The sequence below is a fragment of the Dermacentor albipictus genome, chromosome 4 (assembly GCF_038994185.2).
Source record: "Dermacentor albipictus isolate Rhodes 1998 colony chromosome 4, USDA_Dalb.pri_finalv2, whole genome shotgun sequence".
NCBI lineage: Eukaryota > Metazoa > Arthropoda > Arachnida > Ixodida > Ixodidae > Dermacentor > Dermacentor albipictus.
In genome coordinates this window covers 95,195,367-95,221,098 of record NC_091824.1, presented here as the reverse complement: position 1 = coordinate 95,221,098, position 25,732 = coordinate 95,195,367, and the positions used below count along the sequence as shown (strand labels likewise).

Sequence of the window (25,732 nt, the reverse complement as noted above, 5' to 3'; positions counted from 1 at the left end):
CTCGCCGAAGACCAGAGATGAGCGCGCTTGTGCGTCCGTGAGCTCGCACGCGCGCCGTGGTGTTTTTCCGGGGAGCTTTTAGTCTCGCGTTCGCGATCCCTTTGTTTCCTTCGCGGTATAGAGACGTGGCGCTCGGTTCGCTTCGTGGCCGAGCGGGCAGCTGACGGATTAGGCCGGCGTGCCAGCGCCCATAGCACGGCACCTGAGGACGAGAGTGTGATGCACTGGTGCCGCTCTGCCGGCGGCGCGACGCCTTCTTCCCCGTCTCCCTGTTCGCTTGCGCCTCGTTCTGCTACGTTCTCTGCACCGAGGCTTTCTCATCGGCCGCCACTTGGGATTTGTGGAGAGCGAAGTATGGAACGGGCTGGCTGATGAGAAACGCTTGCCCGCACAATTGATGGATTACGCGGGCGGCTGCTGCGTTTCTCGTTCGCCCGTTCCGTTCTTGCCCTCTGTATGTTGCTATATATAGGGCTCTAGTGTCGTTGTCGTCGCCTGTTTATGTATGTGCTCCAGCAGGCAGGCAGGTTCCTCGAACGTTCTCATTATATGGCAAGTTTTTACAGCGAAGCTCTAAAGGAATACTTTCCCCAGGATCGTGTCAGTGTTAACAGAAAACTATCATCATCACGACTGGCTCCGGCGTTGTCGTCTTCTTCCACAGCTGGCTCGTTGGCGTCGTCCCTCGGCGCTAACGCGTGAACGCGCTCGTGCCACTGCTCTCCGGGGACGAAATTTAAGGTTTTACGCCGAATCGACTTTGATCTATTCGCAGAGATCACACGACACATGTGAATGCGACAAATCGCCTCACAACGAACGCGAGTGTACGGGATGGTACGAACGTTGTTGTCCACCACCATTACCATCTTCAGGTTTGTTCGATTCAACCAAGTTTCTCTGCACCTATTAACGGTGCATTGCACCTGGGCTTTCGTTTCCGCGAGGTACAGCAGTGCAACCTGCACCTGCGTACTCGATGGCATGGTGTACAAAACAAGGTCCCACCGTGGTGCAGTACACCCTTGAACTTTGCAGTGAGTGGCTGCAGCCCGACCCACCACAACTGGCACCACTTGCGCCTTTTCCTCTGGGGTGCTGTGCATCTTTTCTGACTCCTTTTGAAGAAACCGTTTGCAACACCGCACGGAGGTATCTTATTTTGGCGCCGTTCATAGAGGCATAGTCTTTTGTCAGGCTTCTAGCATTGTTATTGGGTGCACTAATGCACACTTTGTCTAGTGCGGTAAAGCGTACCGAAATACATCTGTCATTTGGAATGCACGTAGGACATTTGCCATCAATTTTTGTCTTGTCCCTGACGGTGGGAATTGTTCTAGCTCATTTGTAATATTATGTCTGTCTTGCGCCCAGGCAGATATCTTTGTTCTTGTTAGCCTACAAAATTTTATTTGGCTACAAAATTAGGTTCCTTACCTACCCATACAAAACAGTTTGCTACATGCCGTGCTTGGTATACCGTCCGTGGGAAGGCAAGCTTAATTGGTCGCTGTTGGCTTTGTGTCTTGCTTCACTGTTGAGCAGCAGTTACTGGTCACACAGTAATGAGCTTTGCCAAATGGCTACAGTTTACTGCTGTACTACTACAAGTGTTCCAAAAAGGTCAATTTTTGTGCTCCGAAACGGTTCCAAAATGTTGGTGAGGCTGCTCCTAAACTGCTTCAGAAGGACATTTTCCCTGCTCCAAAAATTGCTCTAAATCATAAACTGGCTGCACCACCACTGTTAATTAAGAAACACAATGACGTAACCAATTTTACAGCGAAGCTCTAAAGGCTAGTTCCCCCAGGAACGTGTCCGTAGAAGGCGTGAAGCACTCCACATACGTGGGCCGATCCCGTAGATAGTGCAATGCCGGGCCGACCCGCGGCGGTGGTGCAGTTCGCCATTAGAAGGCCTTCCCCACATACACAGCTTCGCTGCTGATCTTTCTTCGCAGAGTCGAAGGGCACTGTATCTTTTTTTTTTTCTTGGGATCAGCTGCGGTTATCTCCTTGGCGGATCTAAGCGCGCTGCTTGTGTCCTCGTCGTATCTTATCGTGCACCCGTTTAGAAGTTGCCTTTTACAGCGGCAGCTGCGTAAAACACGCAGGGTTTAACTCTTTGCAGGATTACGTCGCGTACGCCTATACAAACGCCCGGCACGCGTCGTCTCACCCGCTGTTTGCCCGTGGCAGCCGACGGTATAGAGAGATGTTGCCTGGTGTTTACAAATTACCGTTATCTTGTCGGCGCGATACCGGAGACATTGGTGGGAACGCCAGTATTAGAGGCGCGATCTTGTGACGCCGTATTCTCCCTTAATGCAAAGTTTGGCGCCGTACGAGTATCCGCAGCTTAAGAAAGAAAATCCGAGGACACGTGAGCACTTCTTATGACTTGTGAATGCATTAATCTCCATTTGAGCGCCGCTTAATGATCATTCGAGTTTTGCGCTGCGATTAATGTAGCATATCGGTACATTACTCGCAGCGCATGCATATGCTGCCTGAGCCAGCAAGCAGCAGTAGCAGCCTGCGATGCCAGCGCCGAATGGCACCGACGTCCTGCGCCACATTACGTCTTCCTCTTTCCCGGCCCAATGCGGAGTAGCAAATTGAAGAGGGCGTTTGGTTAACCACCTTGCCTTTTCTTGTGTTTCTCGCTTTCTCTCATGGGACGCACGAGTGCGTATTTCCCTCCAGAAGCTTCCGTTCCCGTCCGCCTTCCCTGCCTCCTCACTCGGCCCACAATCGTCTTTTTCGTCGAGACGCCCACTCGTAGTTTTCTCTTCCGATCACATATTTGTTCCACATTTTTTTTTTTTCGTCGTGCTGTCATTGTCGTAGCCGAAGTATTTCCGTCTCGGGACTAGTGTTTGCGCTCGCGACCTCGGGAAATAGCGGACCCTTAGTTGCGGCTTTGCCGGAGGCAAAAGCAATCAGGTGCCTGCGCAATTTTAAGCTGTCTCCGCCTGTTTTGACCCGAATTCCTTTCAGCCCAGTCGCATGACTGTGCACTGACTCGCTTCCGTAGTTTGTTTTTATTTTAGGCTTTTTCTTTTCTTTTTTTAGGGCCATTATGGCGTAGAAGGAAACTTAAGCGTCGCGTCCCAAGTTCAAATCAGACATGGTGTGCCGTTATTCGAGTGCGAAACGTACTACCGGGCGAACACTGAGACCCTGGGTTTCGCGCCGAACCTATAAGCGTTACGTAGCGGGCATAACCTCCACGTGCTCTCTTCTGAATTGCTGGATGCTCTCACCCCAAGCGCCTCCTCTCGCTTAGATTGTTTTCTCTGCGTGCTGCGGCAGCTTGCGCTTTCCTCGAACGATATTGTAGCGGTGTGAGCCTACCTGAACGCTCAAATGCTTACATTTAGCGAGAATGTTTATTGCGTTTACGTCGCCTGCGTATTCGGTTGCCCGTGGTGTTTCGTACAGGAGACCGTTTTCTTTTCATTCTTTTTTTTCTGCTTTTTGTTTGGCTCCCGTCCCGTATATTGCCGCACCTTCAAGGAAATCCTGCCTAAATACGAGACTTACCGGCTGTAAGTGAGTACTCCCTTCCACAGGCTGTCTTGCGACGGTTTCGTAGCAGCCCACACCGTCGACCTGGGTGCACCATTAGTTCGCCTTACCTCGTTGCTCGTTGCAGTAAAACGATGTAGTTTGCGCATGGCATGGTAATTCTGTGCCCGCACGTTAAGAACGTGCTCTGACGATGTGTACGTTAAAGTTGTATCCGCAGTCGCAGTTCTTATGCGATAGTCACTTTTATGTTAGCATAAACCGAGTTCCCTCCGCCGGTGTCGCTGTATGATAGCTACGCCACGCATCTGCCGGTCGGGGATAGCCGCGAGTTTTTTGAAAGGCTTTGTTTTCTCTCCGCAGAGAAGCCTGTCGCAACGAATCAGCGCTAACACAACCTAACTTAACCTGACAAAACCTAAGTGCAGCGTTGGAAAGGGCTTCAATTTAAACGAGTGTTCCGTCGCAGAAACTTCGCTCCCGAGCAAGCAGCAAATGTAGGAGAGTTAAGCAAGCCTTGCGAATGCGCAGACAGCTATATATAGGGCACGACCTGAACTGCTGTCTCGGCGATTGAGGTGAATCAAAGTTGCTTAGTTCGGAAAACGCAATAACCACGTTTGAGGAAAGAACAACCCACTAGCTCGCACGCCACTTTCGGACAATCAGTGCACGAACTCAAACTTGTTTTGGCCAGGAACCCACCTACTGCAGCCTAACCACGTTGTTTGAGCACTCCCCATAGCTGCGCTCCCGGTGGCCTACGCTCGTACTATGCTAAGCGTCGGGCGTGCGCTGTCGGGCGTTGCTGCCAGCGCCGACGCATACGCGCGCCTGAGCTGCCACTTTTGCTCCACGTCGGCTCGTCGTGCCTCCAACGGCCAGTAACGTGACACCTCTGGCGCAAACGCCGGCCAGGCGGGAGAGAGTTGAACTTGGGAATACGGACCGCTGCCTTTATTTTTATTTTTTCCCCCGGGAACTGTGCTGCGAACAGATCGAGTCCCCCGGGGCCTTGGCCTGTCTGGCTGTCTCCCATTCGACCCGGACACTCCTCGCCCTCCCCTGCGCGTCAGCCGTCCCCGGCCCAAGCCTTTCCGCGCCTCTTGCGCCCTCTCCCCCCTGCGCGGCTCGCTGCCTCCGGGGTCCGATTCGAGCGGCTGCGCGATCCGTCGAAGCGGCGCCTCGGATGCCCGAACGCTGCGAGCGCGGTCCCGGAAATCGCGGGAGCCGTTAGCGAGTTTTAATTAATCGAAATTATCGTGCCCCATTTAGATTCCGCGAACGCGTTCTTGCGTGATAAATCGAAACGGAGCTCAGTTTCGGCGTGTGTGTGGTGCACCGGGCTGCGATTTCTCTTCCGCTCCCCCGCCGTCTCTCTCTCTCTTTCTTCCCTCCTTCCCTGCCTTCTCTTTCGAGCGCGGCTAATGAAGCTGTACTGTGTGCGCTTACGTGCGTGGTAAGTGCGAAGGCTGCGTGCGTGCTTAACTTTATCTCTTATCTGTCCTCGTGCACGTTTGATTGTCTCTGGCTATCCCTTAGCTTCCCTCTTCTTTTTAAATTACCGCTGCTAATTGCCTTCGAGTTTCGTCAGACATGTTCTAATCACTGCATGTTTCATTTATTGTTTTTACTCATTATTCTGTTGCGCTCGTGGAGGGGAAAATTGGCGGGCAAGGTCACTTTTGAATGTGCTTGGCGCCGCCTGCTTCTACGACACCAAAGATTCAGCACCGAGATTCACACTGGAGAGATCGAAATGATCTTCAGTTGGTGTCTTTCTCACAATCTTTTCATAGTCCTCTCTCTCCCCAGCATCTCGCGTTTTTTGGCTGGTTGAGTCACAAGTATGTTTTAACGAGTCAGCGTTTTTCAGCAAAAATTATGCAGATCAGTTGTTCGTGTCACTTTCACGAAAATCGGAAGCTCTACTCGATGAGATGGGCTCTTGTACTATTTCTGTTGCCTACGGGGCTGCTGTACTCTCGCTGTTCGACATCACTCGGTTCTGTTGTACCGCGTTTTGATCTGTATTTGCCATTTTTTGGTACAAACCCGTTGCATCGATGGCACTGTGGACTTAACGCTAGGACAACTGGGAGGAATGCCCGCTCCGATCCTCACGACGTGCATCCTACAGTCCCGCTGTTTTCGAATTTCGTTGAGGTATTAGAGCAGTTGGTGCAGGAGACTCTGTGACTGAAGAGCAGTCAAAGTATATTCTCTCGATGGAAGTACGGTTTCTGTTTGAAGAAAGCTGAGGAACAGATTCCGTCGATTATTTTGCTCTCCGCCCTTGGAGACATCCGCGGTTACAATGAGCGAGTGCGCTAATGTTCTGGAATAAAAGCTGATATATCAGTCACGTCACCGCAGGCCCCTTTAGCCAAAGAGGAGAAGAAGAAGAATACATTGCTAAGAAATCACAATGTTAATGAATATGCGTATTATGCTTTTGTAACCCTAACGGCTGCGAACAGAAAAGCGTGCCTAAGGAATGCTATTAGACGTTTCTTTTGCCTGCTGCGACTTCCGTACAAAACCAGTTGCTTGTGTTTCTTACATTCTTTAATGGTGGTTTTTCTGCAGATAAGCATGAGGTCGCAGGTGCGGTTCCCGACTTTGGCGCTTGCGTTTCGCTTGAGCGAAATACAATAAACGCCTGCGTGCTTAGGCTTAGATGCACGTTAATTGCGGTCCAAATTAATCGGGAGTGCCCCACTACGGTGTCTCTCAGAGCCCCAGCGTTGATTTCAGATGTGAATCGTTTTAATGATGGCATTTGACCGGCTTTCTCTCTCTCTCTCTCTCTCGCTCTCTTCTATCTGTTCATAAGTTTGTGGCTACACATAATCCATAAGCTTGTTACAGCTGCGCCTGTTGTAAAGCCACCAAGTATAGCTGGAGCGGGCCATGCGTTCTGCTCTCTCTTCAGCTGGCGCAGTGATGGTTGGGGGATGAGGAAATCCTGCGTCTCATTACTACTTTCTTGTCGGAATTTCGTGCTCGCGTTGGCTCGGGACCGCGTGGTACTACACTGGTGTGTTTGCGCAACACGATAGCCCTCTGAAAGCCAGTAAAAGCGTCGGTACCTTACCCTCTCGGAGCAAGTCGCTTTCTCAATCAGCGCGCCGGGTACGGGTAACGGAGACCGTTGTCCTCGGAGCCTGGCCGAACTTGATCGCCCCGTCAGATAGTCATGTATCAGCGAGTTGGCAGACCGGCCCTCCTTTCTTTTTTTTCTCTTGACAAATGAACTTCTCGCCTTTTTCTGCAGGCTGCCGATCGCGAGCAAATGCTCGCGCAATCGAGCTCGTCCTGAGAGTGGTTTGCTGAGCCTCCCGCTTGAACCCCGCTTGTTCCGTGCAGTACAGTTTGAACCGTAGAGGTTGCTCTGCTCAGCTCTAACAGCGTTCGAGTGGTGTGTCAAGTCACTGGCCGAAATATGTCTCTGTGCGCCTAGTCTGAGCATTGTCTTAAGAGCAGCCGTGTGTAGATCAGAGCCGATTGCGAAACTTATTTTTTCTCCATTACTTCTTTCGCGACGCCGGTTTTCACTAAAAACAGTTGGTCACCGGTATCTGTGGCGCCGAATAAAGAAAGCATTTGTTGCGGGAAACTGTATCAGTACGATAAATTTTGGTGACGTCGCGCTGGGACCACCTGCAGTGGCTGTGCTCGCATTTTATCCAGTTAATTTGAATAGTCCGTTAAACAGTCGCCCGTACATGACATCTATCATAACTTATCATTTCTTGGAATTTGTTATTATCATAGCAAATGAGAACGAGGAGTAACTAATCAAAATGCCTGTTACGGGTTACTACATAGAGCACCAACGTGCAGTCGCTCCGTAGCTGATCTCCAAGCATGGAGTATAGTCACGATTCTGTACAGTTTGTAGCGTGAACTAAGCCGTTGTTAAATGTGAAAGTGAACGTAGATACCAAATATCGCATTGGAGTTAATTTCGCGATTGCCCGCGTCTGAATTTGTGCTGACCCGCCGTGGTTGCTCAGTGGCTATGGTGTTGGGCTGCTGAGCACAAGGTCGCGGGATCGAATCCCGGCCATGGCGGCCGCATTTCGATGGGGGCGAAATGCGAAAACACCCGTGTGCTTAGATTTAGGTACACGTTAATGAAACCCAGGTGGTCAAAAATTTCCGGAGTCCCTCACTACGGCGTGCCTCATAATCAGAAAGTGGTTTTGGTACGTAAAACCACATAATTTAATTTTTTAATTTGTGCTGATAGTACGGGGTGTGTAATCAAGTGATTCAAAATATCTCCCGCCCGCTTGAAAGCAGTGCGTCCTCCTGCGCAACTGCCGGACGAAGGTTCTTCGAACGAGCGTAATAAGGCTACGCGCGTGCTGCACGCATTTGTCGATGCGAAACGCGCGCGCTGCCGGGCGCAGAGTGAAAGCCCATTAGAGACCATCGACAGCGCCGCGTGCTCCATTCGAACTGCTTTTGGACCCGTTCAGCGGCCGCTTGGCAGTCGCCAACTCCGAAAGGCGAGTGTTGGAGGACAAATTGCACCAAACTGTCGACGTCGAGCCACTCGAGCGAGTGTGCGCGAACGCTAGAGGACCCAGCTTGGGTCGCGCTGCGTTTCGCGGAGGCATTTTCTGTTTGGCGAGAAGCTCGAGTGTAAATTATATGCGTCATATCGCGCGAAGTTCGGAGCACATAGTGAGGCCGCGAATGAACAAGCGCCGCACATGCAAGCAGTTTCTCCAAGGTCGGCCAAGTTCGGAAACGAGCCGTCGTGAGGCACGCTTTGGAACCAACGACGCTTCTGGGCCGTTGCTGTTCAAGCTGATTGCGGCTATTTCTTTCTAAAGGGAATAGTCAGAACGATGTTAACGTTCAACTGGACGGATTAATGACGGTCCGAAATAAAACGGATATCATCAAGACTGTGCGAAAAATAAAAATTTACATCGCTCCGTGTTCATTTCTGCATGCTTTCCTTATTCAGTGACTGTCCTACTGAAATGTGCAAATTCTTAACGACAGTTACACGTGACCCGGGCGCGACTTCCGATTTCTCTATTGTCTATGAATGAATCTCGCAAACGCAGCCTTAACGTCGCTAGAGAAGGTAACGCTGGGATAAATGCGGGTGGTCGCAGTTCCACACTGGCTGCATCGAACTACTATGTACTTCTCGAGGCCGAGCGCGCTGACCCCGCGGCACCGTACGTGGTTGTGCTTTTTCTGTCCACTTTCGTCACGGCCAGAATAGAAGTTTCATTTAGGCCGACCCGCTCGCACTATGTAGCGAAGCGCAAATCAAACATGCAACCTAAAAGCGCTGTAACCCCTGCATTATATATATATATAGCGGGGTCGTAACAAGGTTGTTTTACGAGCGTAATACCGTGCTTATAGCAAACCGTCCACCACTTTATTAAATATCTAGGTCTCGCGAATACTGATTGTTGCGTGATGTCAGCGATTGTAATGTCGCGTTTCACGTTTATCCTCAGCAAAATTTGTTCGTGTTAGGTAATCTAGACGTTAGCTTATGATTGCAGAGCTGGGGCTAATAATAATAAATCTCGGCTAGAACAAGTTGCGCATGGGGCTAATAATAATAAATCTCGGCTAGAACAAGTTGCGCACAGGTTGCGTACCTTGCGTAAGCTCATCGTGGGCTTAACTGTTATTTTAGCGCTGTCACCAGCTTTGACGAAATACGCTGTTCTTTAATTGGATTTCCTTTCTTGGCAACCGCCAGTCCTTTTTTTTTTTTTGCATAAGTCTAGTACCTAGTGATGGATTTTACAGATTTATTGTTCATTTCAACAGCGTCTTTCCATTTTCCTCTATAGTACTGCTCTATCTGCGCTTCATCTGCGAATGTGGGAAAGTGCTGACGTTCCCCGAGGCCAATGGTTGCTGAAACGAAAACACCGGTGATTTATTGTCGCTGAATCGTGCAGATCTCGAGTTAAAAATGAAGAGCGCAGATGTTTGAAAAAGAGCTGAACTACTGGAAGTAGCTCACCCTGCGAAGCTATTCAATTAAGCAGGACAGAGATGGTTGCGTAACAGCACAGCGTGCCCAAATATAGAGAGCAATCACAAATGGCGTGTCGCCTAGTTGCAGGAGTTTGGTATAATATACGGCAACCTGTTGGGGATCGTCCTCAGCGCTTTTGTTAAGCAGTTCCTGTATTTTGAGGGCGTCAGTTGTCGCCATGACGCTAATGAAAAGCTTTGTCCTTGCGACATCTCTACACGGCATTGAAGGTAGCATTGCCGCTGGAAATATCACCAGATGTTGTCTGACACAACAGTGTAAACTTTCTCAACTTTTGTCGCTAAAAGCGTGCCAGCACCGGTATGCCTGCGCTGCTGTCGCCGGTTTTCGTGAACTAAATTGAAGTTTAATTTAATAAAATCAAAACGTATAGTGTATCATGTTCTCCAGCGGCCGATTGTCGGCGAGAGCAGCCCCAAATTGCGGCATTCCCTTTCCTTGGAGGAGGATGGTGGTCTTTATACTTTTGCTGCAGACTGCATTTGTAGGAGCATGAGGGCTTGCGGTCAGAAGTATTGCACTTCTGCTTTTTGCAGTCAGTGCCTGATGCGCTCGCTGTCCCGATACGGGGTTACGAGATTGCACTCGAGAAATCTTTCGTTGGGCGTATGTTGGCGACATATTGCCGTGAGCTGCGTAGCCGTGCGAGGACAATATACGAGGGTGGCAAGGCGTGCGCGATCCCGCGTGGTCTGCTTTACGGCTAGCGCTGCTTATGAGCTATGCCTATGGCACTGCGCCGTCTTAGCCAGGGCCTCTGCGGACGTCGCATCTCGCCGTTCATGACATTGCCATGGTAACCAAACCTCGCTATGCTTGACTGGGGTGGTGCTAATATATCGCTGGCCATGGTTTTTTGCGAAGACACTTAGGCTAGCGCTAGATTTGGGATATTTTTTTTTATATTGAGTTCGTGCGATAGCTGACGGTGCGTCAATTATTTGGAGCCCGATAGTGCGATATTGCAATTGTGCTTATAGCTCGGGGGCAGTTCTGATTAGAGTACTCGTCAAACGCAGGAATGCTTTGATGGGACAACCGATGGACAGATCTGAACGGAATTTGTTGCATTTTAGAGACAAAGCTAAATTCTAGTGACTCTAGGAAACAGAATCTTGACATGGGGGCTTGAATATTTATCAAAAATTTCCGAAAACTGAGAGGCTTCAAAAAACATTGAAGTACGACGTTTACAATATTCGTAACTTTGTACCAAAATCAGGTATCCCATTTCTGTAAAACAGCGTCCGTTAAAGCATCTAAAACGGACACATTTGATAGTGAATTTGCAGGCTACGTGAAATTGTTACATTGTTTACGTTTTTTTTTTTTCAGAAGTCCTACTCACAAAGTAGTGGTATATATCAGAGCGGTGTATCATGCGTCACTTTCGTCCACTTCAGATGTATTATTAGATGCAGTTTTTCAGAGTTGTATCTGTATTTCTTTTTATTATGTAGTCACAGATTTGTCAACTTGTTTTATTTATGTTTGTATTGGAATTTTCAAAATTCTTTCCGAAGAAAGTTGATGGCCTACACAAAAATTTGCTGCCTACAGTCAATGGATTTTGCTTTGTTTAAAATGTAACACACCTCAGCGAAGCTGGTGCATTAGTTGCTCAGGAAAAACGGTTTCTCCATCCCCATGTATCTATAGATAGGAGCGTCCGATGTACAGCTTCCTCGTAATACGAGATATACAACTACCGGAAACAAATGTTTTCCAACAAATGGCGCAAAATACGCCAAAAATAGAGATCTCCAGCAAAAATAAAATATATGTACATTTCGCGAAAACATATTCTGCAACAGGTTTGTGTTTGCGGGCAACACCAGACACAAAGCTGGCACAAGGCTTGAGATCCTGCAGGCTAGCTGGTGTTCCATGTTACCCCGAATTACAGCACACACCTGTAGTCCTATTCTCTTTCTGTCTTTGTCCCGCTGTGCGTGGTAATTCGTGGCGAGCATGCTGGAAGAGTGCTTCACCTCAAACCGCCTATGGCTTCATGTGGAACTTGTAAAAACAGATTTTGTCGGATGGGAAAAAGCGAAGGTGTACATTGTGTTTACTCTACATTAACTGCCTAATACCACCGCAGCCGGATGTATTACATTGGCCAATCTCCTCTGATCTGGCTTTTTCAAAGAAAGCGAGCCGCGCGCCAAACTTCTTCGTCGCCCTCTGTTCCCGCTCCAATTCAACTAATGACGTTTGCTGCGTGATGCTCAGTGTTAGCCGAAGACATTTAGCAAGAAATTCTGTTCTCGAAACTGAAACTCGACAAGAAAAAAATTTTTTTTTCTGGTTTGTTGCACTCGTCCATTAATACTTAGGTAGAGCGACACGAGTACGGTAACAAGATGCAGTATTGGTCCTTGGATCAGGTAAACGGCCTTTGCCGCCTGCCTGCCTGCCTGCACGACCACGCAAGCACCAAAAGATGTTTGAATCCGAGTAGCGACGCCCGCCATCACCCGTATTGGAATTGTTGCCCCGGAAATTTTTTGTAATGCATGCCAGCTTTCGTAATTGGTACATCGCAGTGCTTTTATGCTTGGAGAACGCTGCGCGGTAACCGCCATTTACTCGTACGCTTATCGCATTCGCGATAAGGCCCCAAGATGTACCTGCAGCTGCAGATGTTAAATGATGGAAGTGCTGCGCCAATTGCGCCATCTTGCGCCAAAGCGCCGAACTGCGCCAGCTTGCGCCAGAACACTAACTTCGAGAGAGAGAGAGAGAGAAATGATGCATAGAAGGGCATGGAAGTTAACCAGAGGTAGTTCCGATTGGCTAGCCTACACGGGGGGAAGGGTTAAGGTGGATAAAGAAAGAAAGAGAGTGGAAGGGAAAGATAGGGGGGGGGGGGGGGGGAAGAAAGAGAGACGAGCACAAACAAACCGTGTACACTATGGAGTGTTTAAGAACACTAACTTCGAATTCTGCAAATTAAGTTAGTGTTCATTTGAGGGCTCGCTTGTGCGCCCTATGGATGAATCTGAGTCTAATAGTGGCGAACAGCACGTGTGTAACGTTAAAATATGTGTCGTGCTTGCACCACGTACGGTTACCGGGATGACGGTGCGGCACGCTGACAAGCGAGCTCCTAGCGTGCTTTCGTGAAACTTCTTGACCAGAGATATCCAGTGGCAACCGTAATCACCACTGAAATTTTCACTCTGGGTACTCAGTATTCTCGACAACCACATCATACAATATTAGACTTTTGCGGCCGCAGAACGCAAAGCGAGGATGCATAGTTTCGGTTTTAGTCTCACCGTAGCGGCCGAATGGCGGTCGCAAAGGGTCGGGGAATACGCGAGCGACAGAAATTGCGTTCGCGGCAAAGATGTTCACGGCGCGACTTGCGCAGATCGAGTGGGAAAATTTAAGAAACCATTGTTTGACATTCATAATATTGGCAGCTGTTTTACGTTAACTTTTTCGTTAACCTCACATTTACTCTATGGTACTCTTCTGTGCCAACTGAATGTCACCAAGAATTTGAAAAAAATCATTGAGGGCATTAGACGAACGGCGTTCACTTTGTGTTGGTGGGTGTCGTTCGTGGTGGTCGCAGTCATTCTTGTCCATTGTGCACGAATACATCTAATTAGCTAGCTTTAGAAACTGATCTAATTGACCAGATGTCGGTGAAAATTTGTGGAGGATGTTGGAATATCAGCGATAACAGGACTTAACCTAGAATTTTCGTTATCCGAAATCCTTATCCAATAAGGGAGGTAATTAATGTTAGCAAAAAACACTTAATTATTAGTTGCTTGAGAAGAACAAATAAACTGTGGACTAGCATTAACAAAGACCTACGATGGGTGCTGTTCGCGTAAGTCCCTTGTTTTTTTTCTTGGCCACACTTAGTTGGCACGTCCGCTATGTAACTCAATAGTGGTTTCCAAGGGACGCATAAGGGTCTCCTTTATTGGGTGTGTGACATTTTTTTTTTTCCTTAGGTGAACTTTCCTTCAGAAATGATCCGCCCTAACCTAGTAGTGTTCTGCAGAGTCAAATAAAGAACATCTTTTCTTGATTCGTCTGTGTTTCACTCTTGTTGATCCTTACCTAGCACGCACCAAAACGGCAATCTTCAGTTCCCGAAACGAAGAATTCGTGTTCCAAACCTGCCCCATTGTGCCAAATTTGCGGCTCCAAGAGCTGCTCTAGAACTTCCTTGGCCGCTTCCATCCCTGTTAATGTAATTTGTCGCCTATTTCTTTGTTTCTTTTTTTTATCTTTCAAAGGTTTATTCAAGAGCGGCGAAGCACCTGTGCGCCCAGCTCAGCAGAAGAAGAATGCAGGCCGTACACCAAAGAACGCGCCGAGCCGGCCTCCTAAAGACGCGCCTACTTTTCGCACCGTACCTCGGACAGAAGTTGCTACATCACCGGAAGAACTCAGGACCGTTCTTTCCAATCTGGTGGAGTCAGGTAAGTCTATCCTCTCCATTGCAAGTCAAAATATTGTCTTCCTGTGTTTGTAGCAGCGCTAACTGGCGTTTACCTTTGTTCGCTTGATTGAAGGCTGCCAGGAGAGCTTGGAATGGCTGCTGTCCTCTCTAGAAGACGCGCTGGAGGACTGGGACCCAGAAGGTGAGACCAACCCCCCGCCCCCCCCTTTTTTTTTGCCGTCTTTTCTTTTTTCTTCAGTTTAGTTTGAGAACCTCTTTCTCGCACAAAGTCACTTGTTTCCGATTTGGACATTGAAGTTATAAAGAGCTCGAAGTCGTGAAAATTCGTGTGACAATTCAGATGTCACTATACCCTACTATTTGAAGCCTGACCGGGGTGTCAGAAAGCACAGATTTATGGGGGAAGTCTGAAGTTATAAGGCCCTTCGCGCATAACACTTGGCAATGGTGTCACGTTGTAGCGACGGTGAAGAACACGGTAGCAAATCTGTGAATGACCAAATGAACTCTTTATTGGACGAAATTGTGCCCCTCAAAGCAAGTGACATCCAAAGCGCAACGATAACGGCGAACACAGTTCGCGCTCGTCCAAAAGCTGATCGCCGGGTCAAGCCCGTCGGCTTTTATGCACGAGTCGTCGAAGGTTCCAAAGTAATCGCTGGAGCCCGCGTGTCTGCCAAAAAGTACTACGCGATTCCCGTCGCGCACACAATCACATTTCACAAGGTTCGGTGACAGCCGACAGCGGATAGAACTATCGATAACATTTGAGAAACTTCCGATAAGATGCAGGCGTGCCCTGCGCTGAGCGATGAAGTTTAACATCTGTTAACCGGGGAAAAGCGGTCACCCGAGAAACAAGTACACGCGTCAATGGTATAGATACCGGTCACTATTTTCTGCTAGGATGTCGCAGTATCCATTGAGCGATAAATCTTGGTGTGAACATCCTACCCGAAAACTCGAGCTGTAAGGAAAGCAGAAGAAATTTAAGCGTATGTGGGATTGAGTGTAGTAGGAGACGGTCGGAAGGTTAATGCCAAAAAAGAATGGATAGCATTTAATAAAATGAACTTTCTATTTTTAACACTGTGCCTTAGTGTATTAATGCACTCGCACGCACGCACAGGGTGTTTTTCAGCTGCACCAAATTTTTTTAAGGGTTGCCTATGGCAGATATAACACAATTCTAACCCTCAAACAATAGATTGCTCGATGAGGTGGTCACTACTTCTGCGAGAAAATAAAGTGTTCAATTGAATAATTAACGTAGTTACGATAATTTTAGTGAATTACCTTACGCCACATATTTCAGTCTACGAATTATAGCCGCTTGGTTCGCATGGTGTATCCACTTGGAACGAATTCTCTGGACAGCACCAGTTCCGAGATATTAATTTTCAATGCGTCCCACGAAATGCATTGGCGTTCCATTTACTATTTTAAGAAACGGTTGTTTTATGATTCTGAGCGCAAAATTCACTGGAAGACCAATGCAGAACTAATTTAGCATAGGAAGGAAAGGTTGCAGTCGCGTTGCCTCTCTCCTTTATTACCGTTTGGTATTTTTTTTCTCTAGCGAGCCAGTTCTCGTTGTTAAATTACCGCCGTGACTTCTTTTATTTTATATTCAAACATACATAGGCGTTCGTGGCTCAGGGCGTTCTTTTGGCAACCAGCCTCGATCAAAAATTTTTGCGCTGCGCTAATCACCTCGCGGGGCAGACAAAGTGCATTGCATGGTGAACGCCATCTTTTTAGCTCCTTGCGTCGCGGACGTGAAGGAGCCATGTGCTAAGATTTCGGTGCCCCTGTAGGGGGCTAAAGTTCTCTGGCACTTCATGTTTTAACACGAAGAGATGTTTGTGTGTGCGTGCGATGCAGACCCATCCTCTGTGCCTCTGGTTCCCATCCTCGAGGCGCACCATTCGTCGATGGAGAACAGCGATTTCTGCGGCTTGCTTCGCACAATGGGAATCCAGCCACCTGCGGACGAACAGGTACGGGGGACTTTCGTCCCGCAGCCGAATTTTGTTTTCCCGTGGCAGCTGTTTCTTTCTTTTTCTTTTCTTAATTTCTTGGTGGAACTATTATGCTCGAGGAAGTGCTGACACAGAAATGATGATGATGGTATTATTATTACTATCGTTTTATTCTTGCATCGTTGGATAGGTGCCGACTCCTTAATCACGATGTGAGACGCCTCAATCTTCTATACACGCACGAAATCATAAGTTAGGTGCTTTTTAATGCTGCCGCCGCAGCATTGCGATGGGGACAAGATGCGAAAGACGCTCGTGTGCTTAGAACTAAGGGAATGGTAAAAACGCCCAAGTGATCGAAATTTATTCGGAACTGCTCACTGCGACATTTCTCACAGACCATGTGTTGCTTTGGTGTGCATATATATGTTCTTGTATTTTTCTTTCTTCTTTGCTTCGTGTTTTAGGAAGCCTATTGGCGCATCCCTGCCGACATGACAACCACCATGCTCAGCTCCCGGGTCACCGTCGTGAAGAGAGCGCTGGAGGGTGACTACGGTGCCCCACTCTTGGTCGTGGGCTCGGCCTCGAACGACGCGGCTCCCGAACTCGACTCGAATGGCTCCGATTCCGACGGTGCCTCGCTGCTCGTCGTCGACGAAGACCACGAAGCGTCTGCCACAAGTGCGCGGATTCCTAAGAACAAGTTGAAGCACCGCAAGGCATTACAAGCGCTTCTGCAGAAGAAGAGAGCGCGCCAGGAAGAGTAAGCTTCCGTAATCTTGTCTGCTATAGCATTGGTGAAGGCGTGGCCAGTTAGCGCTGTCGCGGCTGCGATTGTTCCGAACCTGCAGCTCAATGCACGGCTTCCGAGATCGATGTTAGCGCGTGCCACCGGATTTCGGAAGACGTGCTGAGCATCACGGCTCCAAATAATTTTGCAGGGTCTACAGATGAAATATCATATCTTTGCCAGCTTTCTCACCGTAGACTGCACCATCTTGGGGACCGGCCCGCGAAAGAGGTTAGAAAAGGACATACTCGTTACGAAAAAGAGGCAGTGTAACTCGCCAAGGAAGGCATCGTCTTGAATTAATGCTTGTGCATTTCATTGTCGTAAAGCTACACACGGGCTATTAGAGACGCCGTAGTGTGGGTGGCTTCGTATTAATTTCAACCCCATGAGGTCCTTTAACATGCGTCTAAATTTAAGTACGCGACCGTTTTTGGATTCCTGCCACATCGTAATGTGTATGCCGTGGCCGGGAGTCAAATCCGCGACCTCGTGCTAAGCCGCATTACGCCATAGCCACTAAGCGACCCGCAGCGGTGGTTACATTAATCTCGCCTCCGTTCTATAGCGCCTTTAACGGCTTTCTTATTATGTCCAGCGCAGTGTAGCGCTTTTCTTGTGCGCTCTTGACAGGGAATGTCTTTAGTCTTTTCCGCAGCGAATGTTACATAAACCTTCGGCCACCAATGTCCCATAAACTTTCGGCCACCACTTTTCTGTAGACTGTCGGCCACCACTTTTCCGTAAACTTTCGGCCACCAGTATTCCGTAAACTTTCGGCCACCACTGTCCCGTAAACTTTAGGCCACCAGTGTTCCGTAAACTTTCGGCCACCACTGTCCCGTAAACTTTCGGTCACCAGTGTTCCGTAAAGTTTCGGCCACCAATGTTCGTAAACTGTCGGTGACCACTGTTCCGTAAACTTTCAACCACCACTCTTCCGCAAACTTTCGGCCACCAGTGTTCCATGAACTTTCGACTGCCACTGTTCTATAGACTCTTGGCCACCACTGTTCCGTAAACTTTCGTCCACCAATGTTCCATAAACTGTCGACCACCCGTTGTTGTCATAGACACGAGCCACGCAGCGTCGTGGCTTGCTGCGCTTGGGAGTTGGGAGATCTTCTCGCCTCGCTTATGCATGTTTCTCCAGCGCTTTGCCTCCGTTTATTTCCTGGCACTTTCTTCTTCCAGAATAACGGATGTCGCCTCACCATAGACGCAGAGCAATGTCTTCAAGGCCTGATGATGGATTATCGCGAGATTTCTTTTTTACGCCGTGCGCAACTGCTGTACCACGTGGCGCAGCCGTCCCGCGCGTTTCCTTTCATTGGCTTATGTTATATGGTTCCAGGCCACGCTCGGTCATTCTTTTTCTCTCTGTTTTATTTCTTTTTTCGTTTGTCATCTTTCTGCAAGGCGCCTTTTCACTGCGCACAGACTATACGAATTTGTTTAAGTGGGGCGTTTTGACACCTTGCAAGGAAAATGACTAGCTTGGGCATTGCTTGTTTTGAAAAGCTTGGCAGCTGGACATTTCACTATACTCAAGGTGAGATGTTGCTTCCATCTATTTGTCCATTATATATCCTAACGCCTCCTTTCTGTTATGTTTCTGTACCCGATAAAATATTAAAAGGGACACCGGAGAAATACACTAATTCAGTGTAGACTGATAAAGTATTCTTTTAACACTGTATGTTCGTTAATTTCGCGGCAGCATCTTGATTATATGAAGAGAAAATGAAGGTTGAGTTCGATTTCTTGAATTTCTTGTCAGTACCCCAGCTCCGGTACATCAATGTGACCTCGTGGATATCGAAGTAGTTTTACTTATTTATTTTTTCGTATTCGGGCCATCGTATCTCAGTAAAGGTTATTGAAACTGGTTAGGTGTAATTTTAACTTATATATGTTAGAATACAGTGCAGTTCATCGTCATGGGAAAAGAAATTAACTAGACCCATGCAGACGCTATCAAAATAAGTGATGTCATGGCGCGCCATGACGTCACGTGCGGGATCTGGTAGTAGGCGTCCGGTGCCATACCTATATAGTTTTTGCGTTTTCCCTAGCTTACCAAGCGTCCGGTCATGGTAAGAGCGGCTTCTTTCGTATTCCGGACGAGTGATGTACTAATCCAGACGAAGTGTCGGTTTAAGGCAATGCTTGCGTTCGAAGTGTGTGTCTAACATAGTGCGTTAGGGGTATTTGGCACACTTTACTATCCCAACTTGGTTTATTTTGCGAAGATCGCTAGACTTGTCGGGTTGGGTAGCTCTTGGTGGCACACCTGAGCTTGCACTACCCGTAGAGCTTACAGGTACTGCACACGCCAGTCCCGAATTCCGTAAAACATCAGCGCGCACTTATTATACGTTATTTTCGAATGCCTTATACGTGCCAGTTTTTCCCAGTGCCTGTCTTTAAAAAACAACTATGCGCATCTGAGGGATTCGTTTAGTGGTCATCTGACAATTTCTGAAAATCAGTCCGTTGTAGCTGGGGCACTTCTACTTTTTGAAGTCAATTTACGGCGTATCTAGTACTTCAAGCTACGTTTACTGCTGACCCTGGATTCCCTCCTAACCTAACCAAACTTTGTTAAACCTCGCGAGTAGAAGTACACATACCCGATACACAGTTCTGCTCAGTGCACTAACAACCCAAGGGTATCGTTTTCGTGTGGTCGCTTACCATGTAATCATAATGCGCTAGCTCTCGGAAGTCCTGCTTGCATGTTTAACGAGTAGCACCTCTGCTTGGCGTCTTCGCTCGAGTCCCCTTGCGGCTTCCCTCGCAGCAACTACAGCCTTGCTTGACTTTGTGGATATTTTTTTTTTCGTTCTTTAAAGCAGCACTCAAAACACTGAACCGAACAGCCGTTGAAGCAGCACCTGCAAGCGCCCGTTATCTTTGCTCCTCCACACCCCGCATGGGCTGCAGTGTTTGGGCTACGCAAAGTAACCTGCTCGTTTCGCCTGTGAGAGCAAATAACCAACACGTATAGGCGCACACGCGCACTAGCACACGTACACGAAGCGTGTGGTACTTCGCTGTCCCGGCATTCCCATCTTTCGATTTCTTTCTTAGTCTTCGCCTCCTCGCTTTTTTTTTTCTTGTTTCTTTTTCTTCTTCGTCAAATGCCGCCAGCGTCGCGCTCCATCGGCTTATCGATTGGCACCTGCCGTGTCGGGATCACGGCTTATATTGCGATCCGAAAAACAGGCTCGGCGGTTACTTGCTTCGAGATTTTACAATCGATTGCCCGAAATTTCCGCAGAGCAAGCCAGGCAAGCACAGTGTGATCCGCGGCGTGACCGAATCGCTCTGGTGGGAACAGCTTGCGCTTGTCCGCCTTGGCCAATTGAAAGGTCGTCTACGTTACCCTCCCTCTCTCCCTGCTCCTCTCCCTGTCTCTTTCATTTCCTGCTTCGTAGTCATTGTTTCTTGTCTGATCGATGCGCTCAGTTTTCCTAGTACCGGGCGTTTTCGGTGCATTTCTTTTTTTTTTTTTTACAGTAAAGTGTTCTTTGCAGCAAGAACTGTGCGCTCTTCTCGCGTGGTGCCTGTCGCACCGTTTTTATGCTCCGGTGCACATCAAGGCAGAGGTCGTATCATCATCGTGTGCAACGTTTGGAATGAAACTCGGTGCGAAACCACGCTTCCCTCTGCGCTCGCCGATGCAGAAGCTTTGCACGTTTAATGTGCTCACTTTAGGTATATCGCGTACGATACTTTATTGCTCTTCTGGCATCTGAGCTCTTCAAAGTATGGTACGTCTTTGGTGAGGCCCGGCGAAATCTCAACTCCAGATGCTGCGACAGTTGGCCGTGTTGTTTGCAGCACACACGTTCTCGTCATATCATTTTTTTTTTTCGCAAATTGTTCACGTTTTGCCTCATAATAGTATCAGGAGCACGATCCTACCTACTGACATCGAGGTTTGGAGTTCCATTTTTCGTTCTACGCGATTCGTCATTGCTAGATTGCATAATGGAAGCACGATAAAACAAACTATAGCTTAATGAGGTACTTCTCTGTACAAAAAGAAATTGCTAATACACAGTAGCTATCAGCCCAGAATTGCGCAAAATCATGGGAACGAAAAGAAACAAACACGCACGTACGCAGAAGGCTGTCTGCGTTTTCCGCTTTCTTTTTCTTCATTCTTATTTGTTTCTTTCGTGTGCTTTTTATGCATTTCTGCACTGACAGCTACCACGGATCGCTACTATAGCCTTCCTGTACCTGTGCAAGTTGATACAGCCATAAATATTGTTTGTCTTCTTGGCATATTCGAGGAACCCTCGAGTTGGGAGTCCAGGGTTACTGCGTCTGAATTACTAATGTCAACTTATTCGGAAACAAAATCTTCAATCAAGCACTCCGCGTGTACGCGTTGTCGACGCCGCAAAGATTATCTCGGAGAGATTATATATGTGAATGACTGTATAACTCCGTGCTCCTCGCTATATGAACGTAGGTGTTGGTCACAATACTGATGATGCCACGATATGTTGAGTAAGGATATGTGATATGTGAGTAAAGATATGTGATATGTGTGACTCACGATATGTGAGTAAGCAGGAGAGTGAACCTCATGCCAGCTCTTGGCTTCGAGTGAAACGTTTCTAGTGGGGCCTTGCATAAATGGTCGCGTGTAGTTTTCCTTTTTCGTGCTTCAATGGTAGCGCGAAATTCTATGCCGGATAAAAGAAAAATGCAGAGTGATCGGAAAAAGCGCTCTCCAGACTGGACAGCGCTCCGTCCGGTCATTGTTTGTTTCCGTCTTTCGTCCTCTGTAGGTTTTCGCGCCACCCTTCAAATGAGAATCAGTACCGAATTACCGTTTCCTATTCTGCCTAATGTTACCTTAACGGTACTAGAATGAACGATGCTCAGTTCACTGTTTACTCGCAGGTTGTCCGACACAGACTCCGACGAGGTCGGTTTCGCCCGCAGGGACCAGCGGAAGCGGAAAAGGCCTCGCGGCAGGGACACGAGGGAGAGCGAAGAGGAGATCGGCAATACAGTCGAAACTCTGGAACACCGTTCTGACAGTGGCATGAGCGGCGGCGAGCTTCCAGCGAGCCCGCCCGCCGCTAGCGCGACTCTTAGCAATGTCGAGCGAGGAAGAACACCTCCTCCACTTTCGGCGTCCGAACCGACCAAGAAGCGGAAGCGAGCGACGCTGGTCGTTGACAGCGACGAAGAACGAGAATCGACCAAGCGTGCCGCATTGGTGGGCGTCGACGACGAAGACGTCGGCCCCGTTGTGATCGCTGACGACGAAAGCCCGGCGACATCTGCCGCTAGCAGAAGCGGGGCAGCAACGCGCAAGGCCGGCAAGGGCGGTCGCCTGGTCGTACTCGACGACAGCGACGAAGACGACGTGGTCAACTTGTCTGGAGCCAACGTCGCTGACAGGGGCGTCACTGTTGCGAACGGTGGTGCCAGTTTTAACGGCGCTTCGGGATCCGTCATCGATCTGGACGGTGATAGTGACGTGGAGCTCAGTGACGTGGGGAGAAGGAAGAGCTCCGCGGGTCCAACTCAAGATGACAGCATCAGCGACTCACCAGAGACGGTGCCTGAAAGCAGAAAGAGATTATCGGCTGTCGTTGAGGGCGACAGTGGCGGAAGCGATGCAGAAGTCCTAGAAGACGCCCCCAGTGAGCCTTATTTTTTATTAGCATGTTCGTTTTATGTAGCGTTCCGAGCTCCCCAGTTCACGTTTTTGTCTTTGGAATATATAATGCATTCCAACCTCGATATAACGAAGTAAATACAGAATCCCTCTCACCGGTATCAGCGTGTAAGTGATATATCCTTATAAGGATTGTCGGTTATAACGGGATTTCATACCCAGAAGCCCATGCAGTTCACAGTTATCACGCCTTTGTTTACCATTTCGTTGAGCTATAGCTGATAGAAATGTTAAGTTTGCAGATTTGGCAGTCTTACCATGTTATTCGGTTTATATCGCACACAATCCGGAGCCGTTTTATTAGGTAGCTAGTAGCAGCAGCTGTGGTTAATGACGTTTTGTGTTTCGTGCAAAAATATGAAGATATAGTGGGAATTTCTTTCGAGTTTACCATCGTGATTTGTGTTTGGGTTACTGGCTGCAGCGTCTACTAGACCGTGTCATTATTGCTGTGTGCTTATATCGATTTTGATCGATTTGTGGCTTGGTTAGCTGTGCCAGCCCCTTTTGTCACGTCGTCTGCTTAGCACAGCGTCATCGTGTACAAAAAGCTACCGTGCTATTGCAGCTCTTCTCCATTCAGTAGTAGACGCATATTTATTTGTGTGTATTCATTATCTCTTTTTTTTTCGTGCTTTCTTCGTTTTAAGTTTTACTTTGTGGTTAACAGGTTCCTGTGCCGCGTTTCTTTGACGTTGTGCACTGAAGCCAGTATATCCGCCTAATTGCTTAAGCTCTGTTGAAACAACTTTTAATTGAGGGTGGTCTTCGAGAGGACGATGCCATCAAGCATAGCTTCGGCTTTAACGCTTCAAATTCCAGCCCATTGTATCTACGATCACGAAATGCAGATTTCTTTAGTGTATTCTTCTCATAACGCGCGCTGGCACTGAGCTCACTGCCAAGCCTGCAGAGTGAAACGATTGTTTTTTTATAGCCAAGAAGTTTATTCGGACGGTGGCCGGTGCATAAGAAAGAACGAGGTGACCGCGTTGCATAGCGTGATTGCTGAGTGTTTAGAGTGGCATCGATGCGACGAAAAGCGACACTGCTTTGGCTCGCATCGATCTCCCTTAACAGAAATCATTCGTGGAATGTACTACAGCGGGTGCTTGGCCGACGAGCCCATTCGTGCATTCGAGAGTAGCGGCACCGCGAAACGGCGAATTGGATGTCTGTTGGCGCGCGAAACCAGTATCGAACGAGAGAGAACGCTGTTTTCGTCGTTTACGCCGCTCGAGGGCGTAGGCGTTTTTTCTTTCTTTTTTTCCCCTCGGTTTCCGGAACTTTCCAACTCCAGTCGCCATTCGCTTCGCGGCGTGTATTGATGGCGTCCTATCATGACTGGCGGATCGTATACGAGAGTGATGGTGCGCAGCGCGCTTTGAGTACCCCTTGGCATTCCATTCGTTTCGCGCCGAAGTGGTAGGTGGCGCGACGATCGGTTGACGCACGAGTTCGGTTAGCCCGATTTTTCTTTCGGGCGATGTTTACCACGGAAAGTTTTGTTGAACACGAGCGTTGAATTGACTGAAATGGAAAGGGAGGAGAATAGTTTAAAGCGAACGCTGTATAGAGCTGTCGAGCGAAGACTCTAACACTTATGCCCCATTCGTCCGTAATGGAAACGGAAGGACGGTTTTAGCCGATGCAAGAAACACCGTTGCGTATTCTCGGCAGTCTTCGTGCTGTCTTTACTCGCCTCGGCGTTTCCCCTGCTACTGTCGCGTTCTTTTTTTTTATTTTCTGTAACTTTCATGATATTCTTTTTATCATACTTTCTCACGGCGTCCTTTTCCCGCTGCCCACGCGCTCATTAGCGCTGACGGTGGTCATGGTCTTTCACCTTTCAGTTAAGACCACTTCTCGCGCTCCCCGCCCTTGCTGACTGCTAATCGTGCGCACTCGTGGAGCGCCTATCGCGTTAACGCTTATAGTCAGGGCATGATGATAATGTGGGTTTGCAGTAGCAGCCTACGTGTACCCTGTGCTGTGGCTTTCCCGTGTTAAGCGGGTGTCGTGGTTATGCTGCGGTTAAGGGTATTTCTTTATTTTTCCCGTGTTTTCCTTTTCAGTCCGGCCTGCTGTTAGCAAGCCAGCCAAGGCCAGGAGAGCAGTCGTCATTAGCAGCGATGAAGAGGACTAGCAGCTGGGACCATAACACAACACCAACAGCACAAATGTTATCTGACTTGCATTATTTTACAATCATTTTACGTATTTTAAGACAACAAACTACGAAGACTTTCGTGTTTTATCAAGTCACACATAGTGGCACCTTTTATCGATTTTTGATGTGCCTTGTGTTTTATGTGCAAGAACGGTTCAGTATAAATAAAGGATGACCTCTCCTGCATTTGGAGCTAGCGCACTGGTTCTGCGCCTAACGAAAACCCTTTCTGAACGTAAAAGCAGCGGAACGCACCGAAGTGCGGTGTGTGCGTGTGTTTGTGTGTGTGTGTGTGTGTGTGTGTGTGTGTGTGTGTGTGTTTGTGTGTGTGTGTTTGTGTGTGTGCGCGTGTGTGTGTGTGTGTGTGCGTGTTTGTGTGTGTGTGTGTGTGTGTGTGTGTTTGTGTGCGTGCGCGCGCGTTACCTGTTATGTTTTAGGCACTCCGATGGCGACGGCAAGCGACTCTCTGAGTAACGCCCGAGACGGAACCACGAAGCCTAGAACCAGGACAGCCCATTGCCTCTGGCCGGCTGGCACTGCGCATCTCTGTGTCTGTCCACAACGCAGGTGGTTATCACTAGACGGTGTGCAAGGTATCGAGGGACAAGCACTCGCACGTTCCTGTTAAATATTTGAGCTCTGTCCTCGTGCCTGACGGTGGGCAACTTGGGCTGATTGCTAAACGTTCGTACTTGACAAAAGCAAAACAGCGCCGAAGAACGAGGACATAGTGGACGTGCGCACCTCTTCGTATTCATCGTTCTAGCAATGTTTTCTCAATTAGGGGCGTCTGTAGCAATGTCAGGCGTGAGCAGGTGTGTCGGTCCCGCCAGAATCGAGACGCGAGTGTAGCCGCGAACTTCATCGCCGTTCACCTCGCGGAGCGAGAGTGCGCGTATTTGTACATGATCGTATGGCTGGTAGCGCGCGCAAATGGGCAAGCTTGCGCAAAGTTTCTCGCCTATGCTCGCGAACCGTCATTTCAGGGATTTGATTACCGTTTCGTTAGATCACGATGACCGTTGTCTCCGCCGCACAAGCCTATGATCAAGGGCATCACGCT

General features: G+C 48.5%; 1 protein-coding gene across 1 annotated transcript in view; it reads left to right on the top strand.

Moving 5' to 3' along the window:
* Positions 1-24,892, top strand: part of timeout (circadian regulator timeout) — a 321,920-nt gene extending 297,028 nt beyond the window's left edge. Inside the window, exons 23-28 of the mRNA XM_065443676.1 lie at positions 13,848-14,033; positions 14,127-14,195; positions 15,899-16,014; positions 16,464-16,762; positions 21,713-22,464; positions 24,575-24,892. Coding sequence (XP_065299748.1) covers positions 13,848-14,033; positions 14,127-14,195; positions 15,899-16,014; positions 16,464-16,762; positions 21,713-22,464; positions 24,575-24,645 — 1,493 coding nt within the window. The 3' untranslated portion in view covers positions 24,646-24,892. The remainder of the gene's footprint in view (positions 1-13,847; positions 14,034-14,126; positions 14,196-15,898; positions 16,015-16,463; positions 16,763-21,712; positions 22,465-24,574) is intronic.
* Positions 24,893-25,732: the final 840 nt, after the last annotated feature.